This window comes from Halichoerus grypus, chromosome 4, assembly GCF_964656455.1.
Source record: "Halichoerus grypus chromosome 4, mHalGry1.hap1.1, whole genome shotgun sequence".
NCBI lineage: Eukaryota > Metazoa > Chordata > Mammalia > Carnivora > Phocidae > Halichoerus > Halichoerus grypus.
The window spans coordinates 151,142,771-151,159,719 of record NC_135715.1 but is presented as its reverse complement, the minus strand read 5'-3'; the positions used below and the strand labels follow the sequence as shown (position 1 = coordinate 151,159,719).

At 39.2% G+C, this 16,949-nt stretch overlaps 1 protein-coding gene and 1 long non-coding RNA gene across 15 annotated transcripts in view; one reads left to right on the top strand and one right to left on the bottom strand.

The window, feature by feature from the left end:
- The window catches only part of GLS (glutaminase), a 79,997-nt gene extending 74,932 nt beyond the window's left edge, over nucleotides 1-5,065 (bottom strand). For all 3 annotated transcript variants that reach the window (XM_036065517.2, XM_036065522.2, XM_036065529.2), the window contains exon 1: nucleotides 4,443-5,065. In XM_036065517.2, coding sequence (XP_035921410.1) covers nucleotides 4,443-4,840 — 398 coding nt within the window. In that variant the 5' untranslated portion in view covers nucleotides 4,841-5,065. The remainder of the gene's footprint in view (nucleotides 1-4,442) is intronic.
- Nucleotides 3,854-16,949, top strand: part of LOC144381642 (uncharacterized) — a 201,364-nt gene continuing 188,268 nt past the window's right edge. For 11 of the 12 annotated variants that reach the window (XR_013447293.1, XR_013447292.1, XR_013447287.1 and 8 more), the window contains exons 1-2: nucleotides 5,261-5,561; nucleotides 8,884-8,993. This is a non-coding gene — a long non-coding RNA (uncharacterized LOC144381642). Of the gene's footprint in view, nucleotides 4,008-5,260; nucleotides 5,562-8,883; nucleotides 8,994-16,949 lie in introns of those variants that run through there. The other variant, XR_013447290.1, reaches the window with a different exon arrangement.

The window sequence follows — 16,949 nt, the reverse complement described above, 5'->3', positions numbered from 1 at the left end:
TTGCTCTTTCACTTTATATATATATGCGTATATATATATATATATATATATGTGTGTATATATATATATATATATATATATTTATTTATTTATTTATTTTTTAAGATTTTATTTACTTTGAGAGAGAAGTCGCATTCATGGGAGGTGGGGGAGGAGAGCCTTGATCCCAGGACCCTGAGATCATGACCTGAGCCGGAAGACAGACACTTACCAACTGAGCCACCCAAGTGCCCCTTAATATATATATACATATATATATATATTTTTTTTTTTTTTTTTAAGATTTTTTATTGATTTATTTGACAGAGAGAGACAGCGAGAGAGGGAACACAAGCAGGGGGAGTGGGAGAGGAAGAAGCAGGCTTCCTGCCAAGCAGGGAGCCCGATGCGGGGCTCGATCCCAGGACCCTGGGATCATGACCTGAGCCGAAGGCAGACGCTTAACGACTGAGCCACCCAGGCACCCCGATATATTTTTAACTATATGCACATTTAATTTAAAATATATTTTTAAATGCCATGACTTCATGCAGATGAGCAAACATTCAATTACTAAGTGCATCACGAGTATGCAGTTTTTGACAGATACTACCAAACCACCCTCCAAAATAGCTGAACTAATTTATACTTCCACTAGCAGTGTAAGAGTTCCTATTCCCCTAACCCTCTACATCACTTGATTTAACTTAACATCTGCCGATCTGATAGGGGAAAAATGATCTCCTTGTTTTAATGGAATACTGTTTCCTGTATTGTCAATATTGTACCCTGTATGAATTACCTGCTTATTAAAGAACATACATGTGCTGATATGTTCCCAGCCTAGTCCTTCTCTGTTATACCTTTTTCCTTCCTAATTAAACAATAAAATGTCCAAACAAAAGGTTAACAAAAATGTGCCTCATCCCCACCTGTTAGCCTTTTTCAGGGACTCTTCATTAAGACAGGATGCCCACTTCTGAGCTTTACAGAAATGAAGCATGGCATGCTTGATGGAGAACAGTGTGATAAAATGTCCATGCTGGGCAAGCATTTGGCATTAAGGTTGATCAAGAATACTGAATGCTGCAGCATGGTCTGTGATTTTGATATAATGCTCACTCCCAGCCTGTACTGGTATTCTGGAAGGAGAGTGGTAGTTTGAAATTAAAACTCTATAATTAATCTCAGAACAGTATGCAAAATAGATTGAAATGGGACAGAAGAATGAATATGGGGGCACAGATTTTAAATTTGGGTCATCAAATATGTAGAGATAAATGTGAGGAAAGAGTGTGGATGAGAGATGAAATATTACCATGAGAGTCAAAGCTGAGAGAAGACATATGCTGTTGAGAAGGCAGACAAGTGGGAAAGAAGCAAAGGCTTTAGCCTCAGGGTTTACTCAATGAGCAAATCCAAAAATGAGCCAGGAAAGCAAAGAGAACAATTTAAAAAACGAAGAGAGCCAAGCCAAGTGGTTTTCAAAATGATGAAATGATAGCAACAAAAATTAAGTGCACTACAGTCAAAACTGGGCAAAGATCATTACATTTTCTATAAGATATTTAAGATAGTAATAAAATCTTAAGCTAAATCAGGAATCTAGACCAGACTGAAGTTGGTTGAAGGAGATGGCATAGCCTAGGGTGACACTAGTTCAAAGAACTTGACTACGGAAATAAGATAAGTAGGTTAACTTGCTTATATCCCACCTCTTTCCAGAAAATAATACGGTAAGGTTAATAAAATATAGTCAGACCAAGTAAAGGAGGAAAAGGAAATATCTCAGCCCTGTTAATTAATAAAATTGCTATGGTTATTAAATTCACTCTGAGCTTACTGGTAAACAGGCCAAAAAGATAAACAGTGCAAATTAAATAGTTTCATATAAAAAGTACAATAATTTCTCAAGAGAAATTTTTTCTGGAAACTAAGAAACCAAAAGAAAATTCTCATGTGCGAGCCTAAAATTCAAAGGCCAATGTCCTTGTCATGTTTTACAATAAATGAAGCAATTTCCTTATTTAATAAAGTTATGTAGTATTTAACACATATCAAATATTGTCCTAAGCCTTTTACAAAATGTCAACTCATTTAATTTTCACATGGTTATTTCTTTTAATAATCCCCCATAAAACCTGGCAGAGTCCTGAGTGTTGGCATCCAGATGGCTTGCTGACTGAGGGATGAACTATGCTTTGGAAGCTGAGCATTAGAAAGGGATAACAGGATCAACTGGAAGCTTACCCTCCAGAATGAGAGAAATGTTTATCACATAAAGGCAAAATGGAAGGAGTCAAAGGAGGAAAGCTACATTTGGAAACCAGATCATTCAGGAATTCGAATCTTTAGTATGATTTAAAAATTTTTTGGCAATCTTGAGGCCAGTGCTCTTCAACTTTATATTTGGATTGGAGGCAGCTGGGGTTCACTCTTTAAATCCTTGATTGAAAGTTCTCAGGATGATCATATACTTGGATTGCTCCTGAGCCAGTCTAGCTATTACTCCAAACTTCGGTGGCAGAAAAATAAACTCCTTTGAACTAAGGTAAACAAGATTATCTTATTGGTCATTCAAACTCCCGGGGCATCTGAGCAAATATTCTTGAAGGATTCCCTCTCTAGACCGGTTTTCTTTGGTGGTTAGGATATAGTACAGGACAATTTTTATGTATCGTTGTCAGTAAGTATTAACTAAAGTGTTTCAAAGTTAAGGCTAAGAGATAATTTCTTATTCTGAACGCAAAGAAGCTAGAAACTTCTGAGCTCAATTTCCTATCTGACAAAAAGGAAAAAAAGAGGGACACTAAAGCCACTGAAGAGACACAGACTGGAAGACATTTTCAATAGAAAGCTGCTCCCATCCTATAGCCTTTAAGGACAACTTTTAAATGCTAGCAATTGCATTTTGCAATTCTGTAACTCTGGGCTCAGGTATTTAAATTAGTTCCAGGCCTGGTAAACCAGATGATAAGGTACAAGAGAGTACCAGATGAGATTAAGCACACACATGCTAGTCCTTAAAAAACATGAGAGAGGTAGAAATTTAACAGAAGTCTAGCTTTTTAGACCCTGAAGGGATTTAAATCATCTAACTAAAGATGTTAAATGACCTGCCTATGGTCCTAACTCTACTTTGCGGCACAAAACCATTATCACAGAATACCACAAATTTTGCCCATCACCAAGTGTGTTTTTTTTTAGTATATGTGCTGCCGAAGCAAGCACCCAAGTGTGTTTTTTTTTAAGTAACATTTTTCAGTCTGGGAAAACTTCAGCTTGGAATGTTTTAGGAAGGTGCCAACTTCAATTACAGGAAACGTTAAGCGGGCCTGAGATTGAAAATATAAAAATCAAACGACACTTTCAGTTTGACTTAAGGTGATCTGAGGCTGGAGACAGTAACATAAGCCACGGGGAAGCAAAAGAGGTCGCATAATGTCAGTAAAATGTCAGCAAAGTAGTAAAGTATAAAGAAAGCATACAGAAATATTTTTACCCACATTGGGAAAACCAAGTTTGGGTCCATTTATATTACACAAAATATCTAAGAAACTGCTTCACATATTGTGTAAGAAAAAACGATTTCGTTTTAAGTCAAAACTGTGTGGCATAGATGACTTAACATTCTATCACTATTTAAGTCACAAAAGCTACATAACTCGGATTTTTCATAGTGTTTTACCAGTCACATTTCATCTTGGCTATTTTTATTTTTAAAAATTCGCCCATCTCATGAAAGACATCAGACAGGCCAAAGCTGGTCCCCACTGCAAACAGGTAGTCTTGTACTGCGTGGCCCATCTCGGCCACATGACTCTTTTCCTCCTAATCTCGTTTCGAAAACATTATTTCCGGTGCCCCAGATGGCTTCACACCACGCCTGAAAGAGCCACTCCAGAAATACTAAGAATATTCCGCCACGCTAGGTTTCTAAAGAGATGGTGGCAGAGATCGAAGGAGGGCTGGCTTAGAGAGGAAACCGAGCCTGAAAAGCGACGAGTCAGGAGTCGGGAAGGCACAGGGTATGCTCAACACCCGACTCCTAAATGTCACTCGGTGGAGATGTTCGTGTGGCATCACCCACGGAGAGCTGGGCAGGCGGCCAGGTGCTGCAGCCGGGGAGCGGAGCACACGGCGCGGGCCAGGCAGCCGCAGTTCCCGGGCGGGGGACCAGGCCGGCCCCTCCGGCCCCTCCGGCCCCTCCGCGGCTCCTCCCGGGCGGTCCGCGCCGGGGGCGGGGAAGGGAAGTGGGGGCCTAGCGGAGGGGCGCCGGCAGGGAAAAGGCGCGGGCGGGGCCGGACCTAATCACATGGCGCAGACTGCGCAGGCCGCCCGGCATCTCTTTCTTTCTCTTTCTCGAACCTCCGCTCCCATCCCGCCCCACCGCAGGCCCCTCCCGGGCCCGCGCTAGGGCCCCACGCAGGGGGAGGGCTCCTCCGCCTAGCGGAGACACTCACTTTTCGCCTGAGGCCACCAGCTCCTTGCCCTCACTGTTGCCGAACGCGTCAGTCTCCCCGGAGCCGTCCTTGGGGCCGGGAGCCGACGGGGCCGCGGGCGGCGACGCCCCGGGTTGCTGCTGCTGCTGCTGCTGCGGACCCCCCTTGCCCAGCTCCTGCAGAATCTCCGAAGGGGAGCTAGACAGTCCCCGCGCGAGGGGCCCCGCCGGCCGGCCGCCCCCGCCCCACCACGGGTAGAGTCGCGCGGCGGCCGCTGGGCCCGCGGCCCCCTGTCCCCCGCCTTGGGGACGCCGGCACTGTGTGGCGAGGGGCTGTGCCCGCCTCAGAGCCGCGCAGGTGGCGGCGGGAGGCCGCAGGAGCAGGTCCCGCAGCATCGCCGAGCCTAGCAGTCGCATCATGCCGCTGGGTCTGTCAGCACCCGCTCGACAGGGGAGGATGCTCGGGGAGTGGGCTGCTGCTCTCCTCCGGTAACGCGGTCTCCGGTGGGACGCCGAGAGGGCAAAGGAGGACAGGAGCAGCGACGTGGGTGTGGTTTCGGTTCCGGCTCCCGCAGCTTCTGCCGCGCCACCGAGGCTACCCGGACCGCTTCTCCTCACGCCGCCGAGGACTCCGCACTGAGACTGAGGCGCAGGGGAGGGCCGGAGACATTCCGCGCTCACCCTCTCGGGGGCGGGAGGACGCTCGCGTCCTACCCCTTTTCCCCACTCCGATTGGCTCATATCCTCGACCTCTCTTCTGATTGGTGACTGGAGCAGTCAAATTTCTCTCCGCGCCGGGTGCGCGAAGAGTCGGGCGGGGGAGTGGCGGGCAGGCGGGTGGGGAGGGGAACCAAACTGACGTGTGAGGCGTGGGAGCCAGGCCGAGCTCTAGCTTAGTCCCTTCCCTCTCGCTTTGCCAACCGCGAGGCTGCGCTAGTTGGAAACTGGGGACTCAGGGGTCTCGACATTTACGAAACGGATTGGCTCCTGGACTCTGGGGCTTCGAACCCGTTGGGGAGACTGACGGGCAAGAGCCCCTGCAGCCGAGTGGCCAGCAGTCGGCGGGGTTGGCCGGAGCTGGCGTCTGGCTGGGCCGTCGGAGGTCGGCTGGTCCAAGCTTGCAGTTGGCCCCGGCTATCCGGTAAGGGCGTGAGGCGACACCTCTGGTAGCCGCGGTCCAGAGAAGCAGCCCCAGACGAGCCTCGTCTCCCTCCCAAATGTTACATTTACTTGAAACTTTCCATGGTTGGCCACTACCCAGATGTGAAGTGTTTTGGAAAAAATGAGCAAAATCCTTTCAGCTATGCGACTTAGCCATTTGGAGGGTTGGAGATCTGGCTCGGGTGAAGAGAGGGAGAAATTCCAGAATACGACTGCTTTCCTTTTAAAAAATTATTTTTTTAATGTACACTGATATCTCAAAAATATTTTTGGACAGCAGTGATTCCCTTAACACTAGTTTGCTGGAAAGCAAAATTTTGGATACTTTTCTATTTTAAAAGCTGCTTCATCATTTTAAAATAGGTGCATCCGAATACTGGTTCTTTAAATGGTTTCAGCTTAGTATCACTCTATCCATTTATCCTTTGGACCTGTGGAAAAAGAGCCAAGATTCTGATAAACTCTTGAGTTTTTCTCTGAGACTACCTATGCACTGCACAACATGACAAAAGGGTTTTAGAAGATTTCTCGAAAGAATTACGTTTAAATGCATAGATCCACAAAAGTTAATGGGATAATTTTTAAGAAACAGTATGTATGTCAGGTACATCATTAACTGATCACCAGATTTAGTAATCTAATGGGTCTTAAAATATAGTACTAGATTAATAGGAAATCTGGCTGTACCTAAAGGTTATGTGACCTTTGACATGTCAGTCTTGCCATGTTTAAATTTTTTCTGTCTGCTATTTCACAGGAAGAACCTGGAAAAAGCTATCATGTATAAATCACTTAATTGCCTTAAAAAAAAGTTAAGACAATTGCAAATTATTTATAGGGCTTTTATTACTACTTAAATGTTACCTGTCACTAAAATTTGAAGAGTCAAAATAATAATATATTCAGGAAAAGGAATATCAACTTTTGGAGGAAAGGTAACAAATACCAGCTCTGCCTAACCTTTCCAGTCTGATTTACCAATGGCATAAACCTGAATACTGTATGACCTCTTAGGTATAACTGGTTATCAGTTTTGACTGTCTCCTTTCTCCCAACCACATCCAGGCTATTGACAAATCCAGTTATTATTTTCCTCCTGGTTTTTCTCTTAGTTTCTCTAATTTTCAAGTGAAAATTCTTTCTAATGTTTAAAGGTTTAAATACTTTATAGTATACTTAACAAATATGGAAAGCAAACCTAGTAATGGATTGTTTTCTAGAGTTTCTACTTTCAGGGATGAGCTTATAAAAATGGACACATGTTACTCCTAACATTTAGAAGAACTTAGAGTCTGATGAAATTTAATCCCTTTGTGAAAACCACAAAAAAGTTATAGACAGCAAATTAAAACTACTATAAATAAAATTCATATTCTCATTTGATTCCTTTATGTTATATAATATTTTTAATCTTCAGTTGTTTTTAAATCAAAGACAACTGGGTAACCATGAATTGGAGTTAATTACTATTTCCATTAATTATTTACCTGTTATATTATATCATCATATAAAACAAAATCTATCCCTATAAAAACATTTTATACGCGTACAATAGTCCACCAACATATCTACAAATAGAAAATGGGTCTCCAGATTAACAGATGGCTAGATTGTCAGAGTTACTCATAGACTTCCTCTTTGCTACTATATTAAGTGCAGTCATCCCACAATAGGTTGTGGTCCCATAGCCATTGAGAAGGTAATGAACCATCCGAAGGAAAATTGGAATTTATGCACTTTGTTTCTGTTCTAACTAGAAAAACAATTCCTGAGTTCCTGAGTTCCTTTGAAGATTAAAAAAAGCTAATGTTTCAAGATCATAATGTAACCTATGTATAAGTTCCAGATTTTGCCTTTCACAAGAACTAAAAGGTTATGATTTGTTGACCTAAAGCTAGTAGAAAATAATTTGCTTAACAGCTTAAAAGAATTGACTTAAGTTGTTTGTTTGAAATTCTTCTATTAAGAGAATAGAGTAAGATTCAGGAAACCTCTAAACAGCTTCTGCTACTACTTCCCTTTCTTCTGTTGGTTTCCTGCTTTAACTAGCCAACTTCCTAGTCTTGCTGATAAATCCTGTCAACCATGACTTATTATTCCAAAGCTGAATTTAGATCTGTATTAAAGTAGGTATTATAGATCCTTCATCTATGCAATGGGGATAATATTAATATTTATCTCACAGGGTTGTGAGGACTAGATGAATCAATATATGTAAACCACTTAGAACAATACCAGTAGCATTTTATAAGTGCTAGCTATAAATAATATTATTATTATTCCATGAGTGAATAAAATTTGTTGTGCAGTGTGATTTTGTTGTCACATCTGTTATCGAAAAGCCAGAGTTGTTTTAAACCATCTAATCATAAAACATCATTTAAGAAGAAGTTAGCTCCCCAAAATGAGATCATTTACTCCATTTTTAGAAAACAAACCAATAATTACCAAAGTATCTTAAAATAGAAATAGACTGCTGCAAAGACAGTAAGATTAAGCAAAGCGGGGCTCAGTGCCCAAGATACCAACTATTTACAAATAACTGTTAAAAATTACTACAGAAAGAAGAATTGCTAGATTAAAAAGAAAATGTGCATGTCATATATAATTAAATCTAAAAATCTGTTAATTGCCACCTATGTAAATTAAACCTCTCTTCCTTGTAACATCACACAAAAATAGAGAGATTTTCATCAGATTTGAAGAGACTACTTGAATGGTCTCATCCAGAATATTAACTACATGAAATTATTTTTGTGGGTCTCCTGATGGCTGGAACAGGAGTGGGGTGGTAATCAGTTATTTTCCTTCATTTGGCATGGTATGGTAAAGATTTCAATTAGTTCAGTTTATAAAGTTAATGTTGGTTATACTTAGATCACAATTATATGCATGAGTTCTCTAGATATTTATTGATTTTTCAAAGTAATTTTAATTCTTATTTTTGGTAGTGTAATAGAAAATATTAAATTGGACTAAACCCCGTCTCAAAGATAAGAAAATCTTGCTTGTATGATTAGTAAAAACCTAAAAAAATGATTTTATAAATATTCTAAAAGTCAATCAAAAGGATACCTCCTTGAGAATAAAAATAACCTCTGTGGTAAATCAAATTACCGTTCCCAAATATTTATGTCCCTTCCAATGGGAGGACTTTACCTCTCACCTTGTTGAATGGCAGGCTTGGCCTTTTGCCTTAATTTGTTCAATGAAATATGAAAGGAAGGATGAGTGCCACATTGAGCAGGAACTTTAATAGTCATTACTTAGTTCTAACATCTCTCTCTTCCTTGTATGACAAGAATGGCATGTCCCAAAGAGGCGATGCCCCTTCACCTGGGTCCCAGTATGATGGAACAAAGTTGAAGATGACTGCAATTGATAAATAACATGAAGAGAAAGAAACCTTCCTGTAAGTAATTTCGATTTAGGGGTTATTACCATAGAATAACTTAATTTAGGTTAACTGATGTATCAGCCAACTTAAATGAAGACAACTTGGTCACCATGAGACTAATATGGATTACAAAGAGTATTTGAGGACTCTAAAAGATAGACAGTCAACCTCCAGAGCAATTGAAACTGAGTATCACTGGGGCGCCTGGGTGGCTCAGATGGTTAAGCGTCTGCCTTGGGCTCAGGTCATGATCCCAGGGTCCTGGGATCGAGTCCCACATCGGGCTCCCTGCTCCTTGGGAGCCTGCTTCTCCCTCTGCCTCTCTCTCTCTCTCTCTGTCTCTCATGAATAAATAAATAAAAAATCTTTAAAAAAAAAAAAAAAAGAAACTGAGTATCACTGAAGGGACAGTCAGAATAGGCATTCTCTTTCAGGGATGATTAAAACCAAAGTTCAGGTAGGAGGTGTTTGAGTGGTATTTCAATATATCATATATATTTAGATTTAATTAGGGAAAATTAGTGGTTTGAAGTATGAGCTTTATATCCATTATGCTATGTTAGTTTTATGCTATGAAATCTAATGTTGGTTCAGCATCTGAAATTTGTCACATTTTCTAAGTTCTGAAAAAGAAAAATGAGCCTGGTTTTTTGTATATTTATGCTCATCCAATGGTAAAATCATATTACCAATCCAGAAACCAATTACTGAACTCCACTGAAATTATGGAGCTAAATCCAAAATTCAGACATTTTTGAAAAACTATCCGAGTCCACAGTAATGTATTTTGACATTCTGGGGTAAAAAGAAATCAGTATTTATCCTTAATAGAGTATGGGTTCCTTCAAATACCTCTATACTTTTTAAGCATCTGACATTTATAATTACTGTGATTCCCTCTGTCCAATTATAAGTCACAAGAAGCTAACTCAACAAAAGAAAGTTTGGTTTGTGATTGAGCTGCTTCTCACAGTAACAATACCATGTGGTATGTTCTGAGGCAGAGCTTTATTCATATGCACCCCCAATAGTACAACAAACTGATACATAAAAAAACTCTCTTTATCAGTAGGAGAATGAATTAAAATAATGTGATATTTGCATATAACCTTAACATACATTATTTAAGATTAATACAGTATCATGTATTAAAGTAGGTAAGTCTCAAAAACAATGTTGAGAAAAAGCAAGTTTCAGCTGAATATGTATATTATGATGCCATGGTTATAAAATTGTATAACATGCAAAACAATATATTATTTATAGATTTATATGTGTGGTTTAAAAGTTTCAAATGTGTATAGGAATGATAAACATCAAATTCATTGTAGTGGCTATTATTTCTGGGTATTTATAATGAGAAATGGGATTGAAGAGATGTACACAGAGAACTTCAACTGTATCTGTAATGATTGATTTTTAAAAAAAATAATTTTTAAAATTTGAAGCAAATATGGTGCCTGGGGAGTTGATACATACGTGTTTGTTATATTCTCTCTCTTTTTCTATATTTGAAATATTTTATAATTAAAGAAGCTTTATTATAATGTTGAAAGCTGTTTCTTTTCTCTAACAATTATAACTGTAGAAAATATTACAAATCCAATTTTCACTTTTTAATGATTCCTTTTAAACTTTATCTAATTTTGCCTAATCAATGATGGCTACATCATTGGATGGATACAACTAGTAAGTAATATAGCTACTCTGTAAACATACTTCAAGAGTACAACCAACAGACAATATCCTTGAACTAAATTAGGTTTTACAAAAGGTAAGAGTGACTAATATTTAACTGAAAACCTTATAGAAAAAATTATTTGGTTCTTGGCTCTCTCAAACATAAATATGGAAGGAATACTTTCATTAATAAAATATGAATAAAACATATCCTTCCTTCCTTTGAAGCTAAGCTATTTATCTTTGTAACGTTCCTATTGGGGACAGGTGTCAATTGCTAAATTATATGTTATGAAAATTTTAAGTTAATAAAGTCACTCAACTAATACAGTGGAGTTGGCAAAGACTCACTCTCCAGCTAGATGTGGTCCTTGCCTTCTATTCTTTTGAGCCTTTGGACAAATGCCTACAGGAGACACGTTTATGGATACAAAAGAGCACAGAGCTCTTAAAAATCTTTGGGAATAATTTCCCCAGTGAAAGGCTCAGTAGGTAACTTGAGTAAAGCAGACTAGGTTATAATGCATTAGGGAATGATGAGGTTCTAGTAAATTAGAATTGGAATGCTCTTCTAAAGGGGAAGTAACTGATGTACTCTACCCAGCATTAGCTAAGTGGAACGCAGGCACAGTTAGCTAGACCTTTGGATTCTTTAAGATAATGCAGAAATATGATTTTTAAAAATAAAGTCTTCTGATTTATAAAAGTAAACAACTCATTCAATTTTTTTAACACCATACTAGTCAAACAAAACATCCACAAGAATAACTTGGGCCATGGTCCACCACATTTCCAACCCTGTCCTGAGCAATCAGATGATGATAGCAATGTAACTTTCTTTAAGCTTTGTTCCCCAGCACATATTCTACTCCAGATGATTGGTCCTAGCCATCCATGGAAATTCCATTCCCCATGAAACTGCTGCAGCTATATTGCTACCAAAGAGAGGAACTAACATAAGACAAACCCAACACACCAAGGCCAACAGAGTGGAGAGAGAGTCTAGAATCTCCATGACATTCATGAGCTACTGACATTCATGAGCAACCAGTTCTGATGCCTGCCCTCCTTTGTTATATGTGATACATTTCCTTATTACTTAAATCATTTTGAATCTGGGTTTCCATTAAGACATCCTGATTGATTCAAAATCACACTGTAGAAAATTCTTTCTGTGTCTCTCTCTTTGCCTTGAGTTACAATTTATCACATCCCCTTTCTCTCTCATTTTTTAACACCGCTAAATTATATATCTACGTTTAACCTATATGCATATTGTTTGAGGGCCACATGTGATAGCCTTGCACGATTTAAAGGGTAGAGTTGGAGTACACTGAGCATTAAGAAGCTTGCCCCAGTTTGGACTCTGAATCATTTCTGTAACTCTAGATTTGCTTCCCTTCTCTCCCAACAAAAAAATATTGAGCCATATTAAGTCAACCAGCTTTGTTTTTCTGCTAAACTAGACTTCTATACTTGCACCTTATTGGTTAGTGTTTGAATTTTAACTTGCTATCCTCCACTCTTGCCAAAATTATCAGTTTTCCTTCACCTAACTGACTTTTCTCCTTGGAGTCTGCTTACACCATTCTTATCATCTTGTATGTCCTAAGCCCCTTTCCCTCTACCCATCCCAATTCCACTGACCCTTCAAGGTCTCCATCTTACATCTTCATGATGCTCTCCAATTTCTTATATAACCTCACATTTACCCTCATAACAGTTGTTACCCTTATAACAGCCATTTGAGTTTGGCAGATAGGTACAATCTTATTTTGCAAATGTGAAAATTGACACAGAAATGTTAAATAATCTGTTCAGTATTTCAGTGACTTGCCTTAAAAGTAGCACATATTTCTTGATGCTGTGGCTTTTACCCCTACCATTGCCCCTTACTAATCTCATCTGGATATCCCTTATCTTTTCTAAGAACTCAGCTCAAATGGCATCTCCTCTGGGAAGCTTTCCCCGACCTCTCTAGGCAGAGTTAAAGGATTCTTCCTCTCCATATCAGGGCTTACTTGATAATATCTTCATTTATTGCATTACTCTATTTGTGTGCATCTCTCTTCCAGCTAGACAGGAGGATGTAGATCTTTTTGCTTTCAACATATCCACCATCATTTTATTTTTTTATTTTTATTTTTTATTTTTATTTTTTAAAAGATTTTATTTATTTATTTGAGAAAGAGTGAGAGTGACAGTGAGAGAGCACAAGCAGGGGTAGAGGCAGAGAGAGAGGGAAAAGCAGGTTCCCCGCTGAGCAGGAAGCCCGATGTAGGGCTCTATCCCAGGACCCTGGGATCATGACCCGAGCCGAAGGCGGACACTTAACCAGCTGAGCCACCCAGGCATCCCTCCACCATCATTTTAAATAACATCATTTTCAATAACTGAATTGAGGCTTAATTAACATAACATAGGACTTTATTAACTAGAAAATAAAGGAAATATATTTAAAAAATGAACCTTTCACAATTTTTTTTGAATCTTGAGTAAATTCCTCCTCTATCATATTTCACAAAGAAGAAGAAATTTATTAAAAATTCAAACTGCAAAAGGACCTTTATGGACACCTTGTTTTTAGTGACTACTGGCACCAACCACCATGGTGGGAGCTAAGATTATTTAGATGAGTAAGGAAGACATCATCTTTTGGTTTGAAGAGGTAGATGAAAGTCAGATAAATGTAAACTCTTAATTAAAATATATTAGTCTGGATGCTATAAACATTACATATATGTGTATATTCAATGGATAAAGATGATCTAGAAATGAATCTAGATCAAGCAAATCTAGAGTTACATAACATAGGTTATGAAATATTCTAGAAAGGTGGTAGCATTTACTGGTAGAAATCCAGATACATAAGGATTGACAAGGGCATTCTTTCAAGAACAAAAAAGAAATAAGTTAAATGGTAGGTTCAGGGAATTATAAGTAATCTGAAGTGGTATTAGCACTCTCTACTAAATATTTCCAGTATCCACCTGTGTTGGATTGCACATCTCTGCTTTCTTAAAGTTGAATGTATCCATGCAACTTGCTTTGACCAGGGAAATGTTATAAGCTTAAAAATCCAATGCATAATTTTCTACCGTCTCTTTCCCTATGTCCCTATAACTGTTAATACTTAAAGCTGGTGTCTGCTCTGTCTAGCTTGGTCTCTGAGGTCAGAGAAAGAAACTTTGTCATTTTAAGTTTCTGTGATTTGTGGGCTATTTTTTTAAGGTTTTTTTTTTTTTAATTAATTTGAGAGAATGGGAAGGGAGAGCACAGAGGGAGAGGGAGAGGGAGAAACAGACTCCCCACTGAGCAGAGAGTCTGACATGGGGCTCGATCCCAGGACCCTGAGCCAGGACCCCAGCTAAAGGCAGATGCTCAATCAACTGAGACACCCAGGTGCCCCGATCTGTGGGCTATTTTTACCACAGCAAAACATTCTCTCCTAATTATTCCATCTAATCTGAGAGGAAGGTGGGAGAAAGAGCACTGGATCGTAGAGAAGCCAGTCATATTGGCTGCGCATATAAAGGTCAGCCTATAAAATGACCATTTACCCAAAAGTATATGTCCAAAATATTTGACTCCATGAATTCAAATAAGCATATTTTATGCTTTTTCAATTGAATGCCATTTCTGACCAGCAGTTCTTATTTCCACAACTAATTCCAAAGTTGATAAATGTAATCTGAGTCAAAAAAATAAAAAACATGTCTTCATAATCCATCCTTAAGTTAATCTTATAGTTACATAGTCATTGACCTATGTGTTCCAGATGGGGAAAAAAAAAATCCAGAGTCACCTACAGCCTCGGTATTTATTAGCTACACTTGTATTGAGCACCAGATGCTATTACATTTCTGCATTTGCTATTTCATTTCTACGTACCAGGAGGCATAGTACAAATGAAAATGCTTACGACTTGGGGAGAGACAGGCTTAGATTTTAGTTCTAGCAGGATGTATTGGTTTCACACAGTACTGCCTTCATGGATTTTACCTCCCAGCTAACGTTCTTTACATTTTAATAGAGGTTTCTAGAAATAGTATCTTATCCAAGAGAGTGACTGAGGTAGTGATAACTTGACATTTCATGATAGGCAAAGACAGGAGCACATGTATGTTGATTATGAGCTTTGCTAACATCATACCTGAGAGGAGAAACTAAGAGGATAGTATATACTGTATAAGTAAGTTTATGTAGACAGAGGAGGAAATGAGGTAGGAAAAGGTCTAGACATAAAAGGTTATCCTAAATGGTAAGCATGGAAGGCTAAAGACCAATGAATAGGTTGGGATACAGATCTTAAGATACCAGCAAGACTGAAAGGAATACCAAAGAAAGAAGAGAGAAGAGAGGATGGGAAACAAAGGTGGACATTCTAAAGATAAACTTATTCTCCTTCATAACTGTGGTTTGTTCTCAATAATTTGTGACATGGGCCAAGGGAAGTGTCTTAAGTGTGTATACTCCCTAGTATCTGCCCAAATGTTGAGAGGAAAATCAAGTCCTTGTACAGTAAGAGATCCAATAAATAAATTTTAAGTCCAATTCTGAGGATTAAATTTATGTTTATATATTAAAGAGTTTAATAATGGATATAGATCTCTAAAGACTTTCTGAAGCGAGAGTGCGGCTGCTGGAATTCTAGCTCCAGCCTGGCCGTTACCCTGCTGGTTGACCTGGGTAAATCCCTTGACCTGTCAGTGCCTCAGTTCCCACATCTATTAAATGGAAGCTTGGCCTAAGTGACCGCAAAGGTGCCACGTGGATCTGAACTGTGATTCTGAGCATGTGATTCTGATTATATGCAGTTGTAACTTTTATCTGGAGATTATTAGACACTTACTGATGGGATCTCATGTATATTTGTTTCCAACAGATACTGTCAGAATTGCAGGTGACACATTGTAAATATCAAACAATGTTAAACAATGTTTTAAGTTCAGTGCCTGGACAAAAGCTCTAAGCAGCCTAGCACATGGCAGTTTTGCAAGAGCAAAAAGCTACACACACTCTTAGGTTAATAATCAAAGATACCGTTAAGGGGTGATATGAGAAGGGGCAAAAGAATACCCAGCCAAGAACCTCAGGGCTGGGTGGGAACCGGTCCCAGATGTGGAACAATGTCTCTGTAACCTGGTTGGTACAACTTCACTCTCAGTGGGGTTTCCCCCAGTGGTAAGCATTATCAGACAATAAAGGCAACTATATTCAAGGGTAATTCATGCATTGTGCAGCCGGCTGGCACTCAGGCTCATGGCAGGGGGCTCTGTAGTCACTCAGCATGCACGTGCTCACTGTTATTAGAAGCAGCTGTTGTCTCTGAAGAGCCCTGGCAATCAGACTCCAACTGTCTCCAGGACAGTGTTTTGGAGCAAACCTTAGTGTGTGCTTTCAGAGAACCATTAGCAAAAAGAGATAACCACAAGTAAATAAAAAGCAGGTGGACTGGTATGAATGGTGTTGCAGAAAAAATTTTCAAGTCAATTACCATAGGGTTTTCTTTTTTTTTTTCTTTTTTCTTTCTTTTTCTTTTCTTTCTTTCTTTTTTTCTTTCTTTCTTTCTTTTTTTTTTTTTTTTGTACTTTCTAAGGGGATGGGATATCTAGGCTCCACTTAGCTCTAAATAATAAACTCTTTCACTCCTAGCAACCACTGCCTGGAAAACAACCTGACAAAGAGATTAAAACAGTGAAAAGAGGTCTTCTGCACATTTAACAATGTTAAGAAAGGTTTTAAGAGAAAATCCTATAGTAGCTTTAATCATACATGGCTGTATCCAATATCTCTTGGATGAGCGGCCAGGGTCAGGAACTTCCTTGCTGCAAAAACACGTATAAACCCTTTTGTGATCACTGCATTTCTGGATATGACCATCACCTACCTACAGAATTTTATGACAAAACAATCATTGAGATATTATTGGTATGCCCCATGCATTAACTGCACAATAATAAAACGAATTGTACACAATTTTTTGCTTTTCCTACTGTTATCTGGGCAATTTATATAACCTTGAAGGGCCTCAGTTCCCCCACTTTGGGGGGCTGTTGTAAGAATTAAATGAGTAACGCATATGTATTGCTCAGTGGCAGGTCCATACAGAAACTCAACAGTTGTTAGCTCCTTGTCCCTTCCAATTCATTTCTATCAAGCTAGAATGATCTTAAACTATAAAATCAGATCATGTTACTCTCCTGCTTAAAACCCTTAATGGCTTCCCACTACATTTAGGATAAAATTAACAAGTTGTAACCTTCCCAACAAGGCTCCTTGGCTCTACCT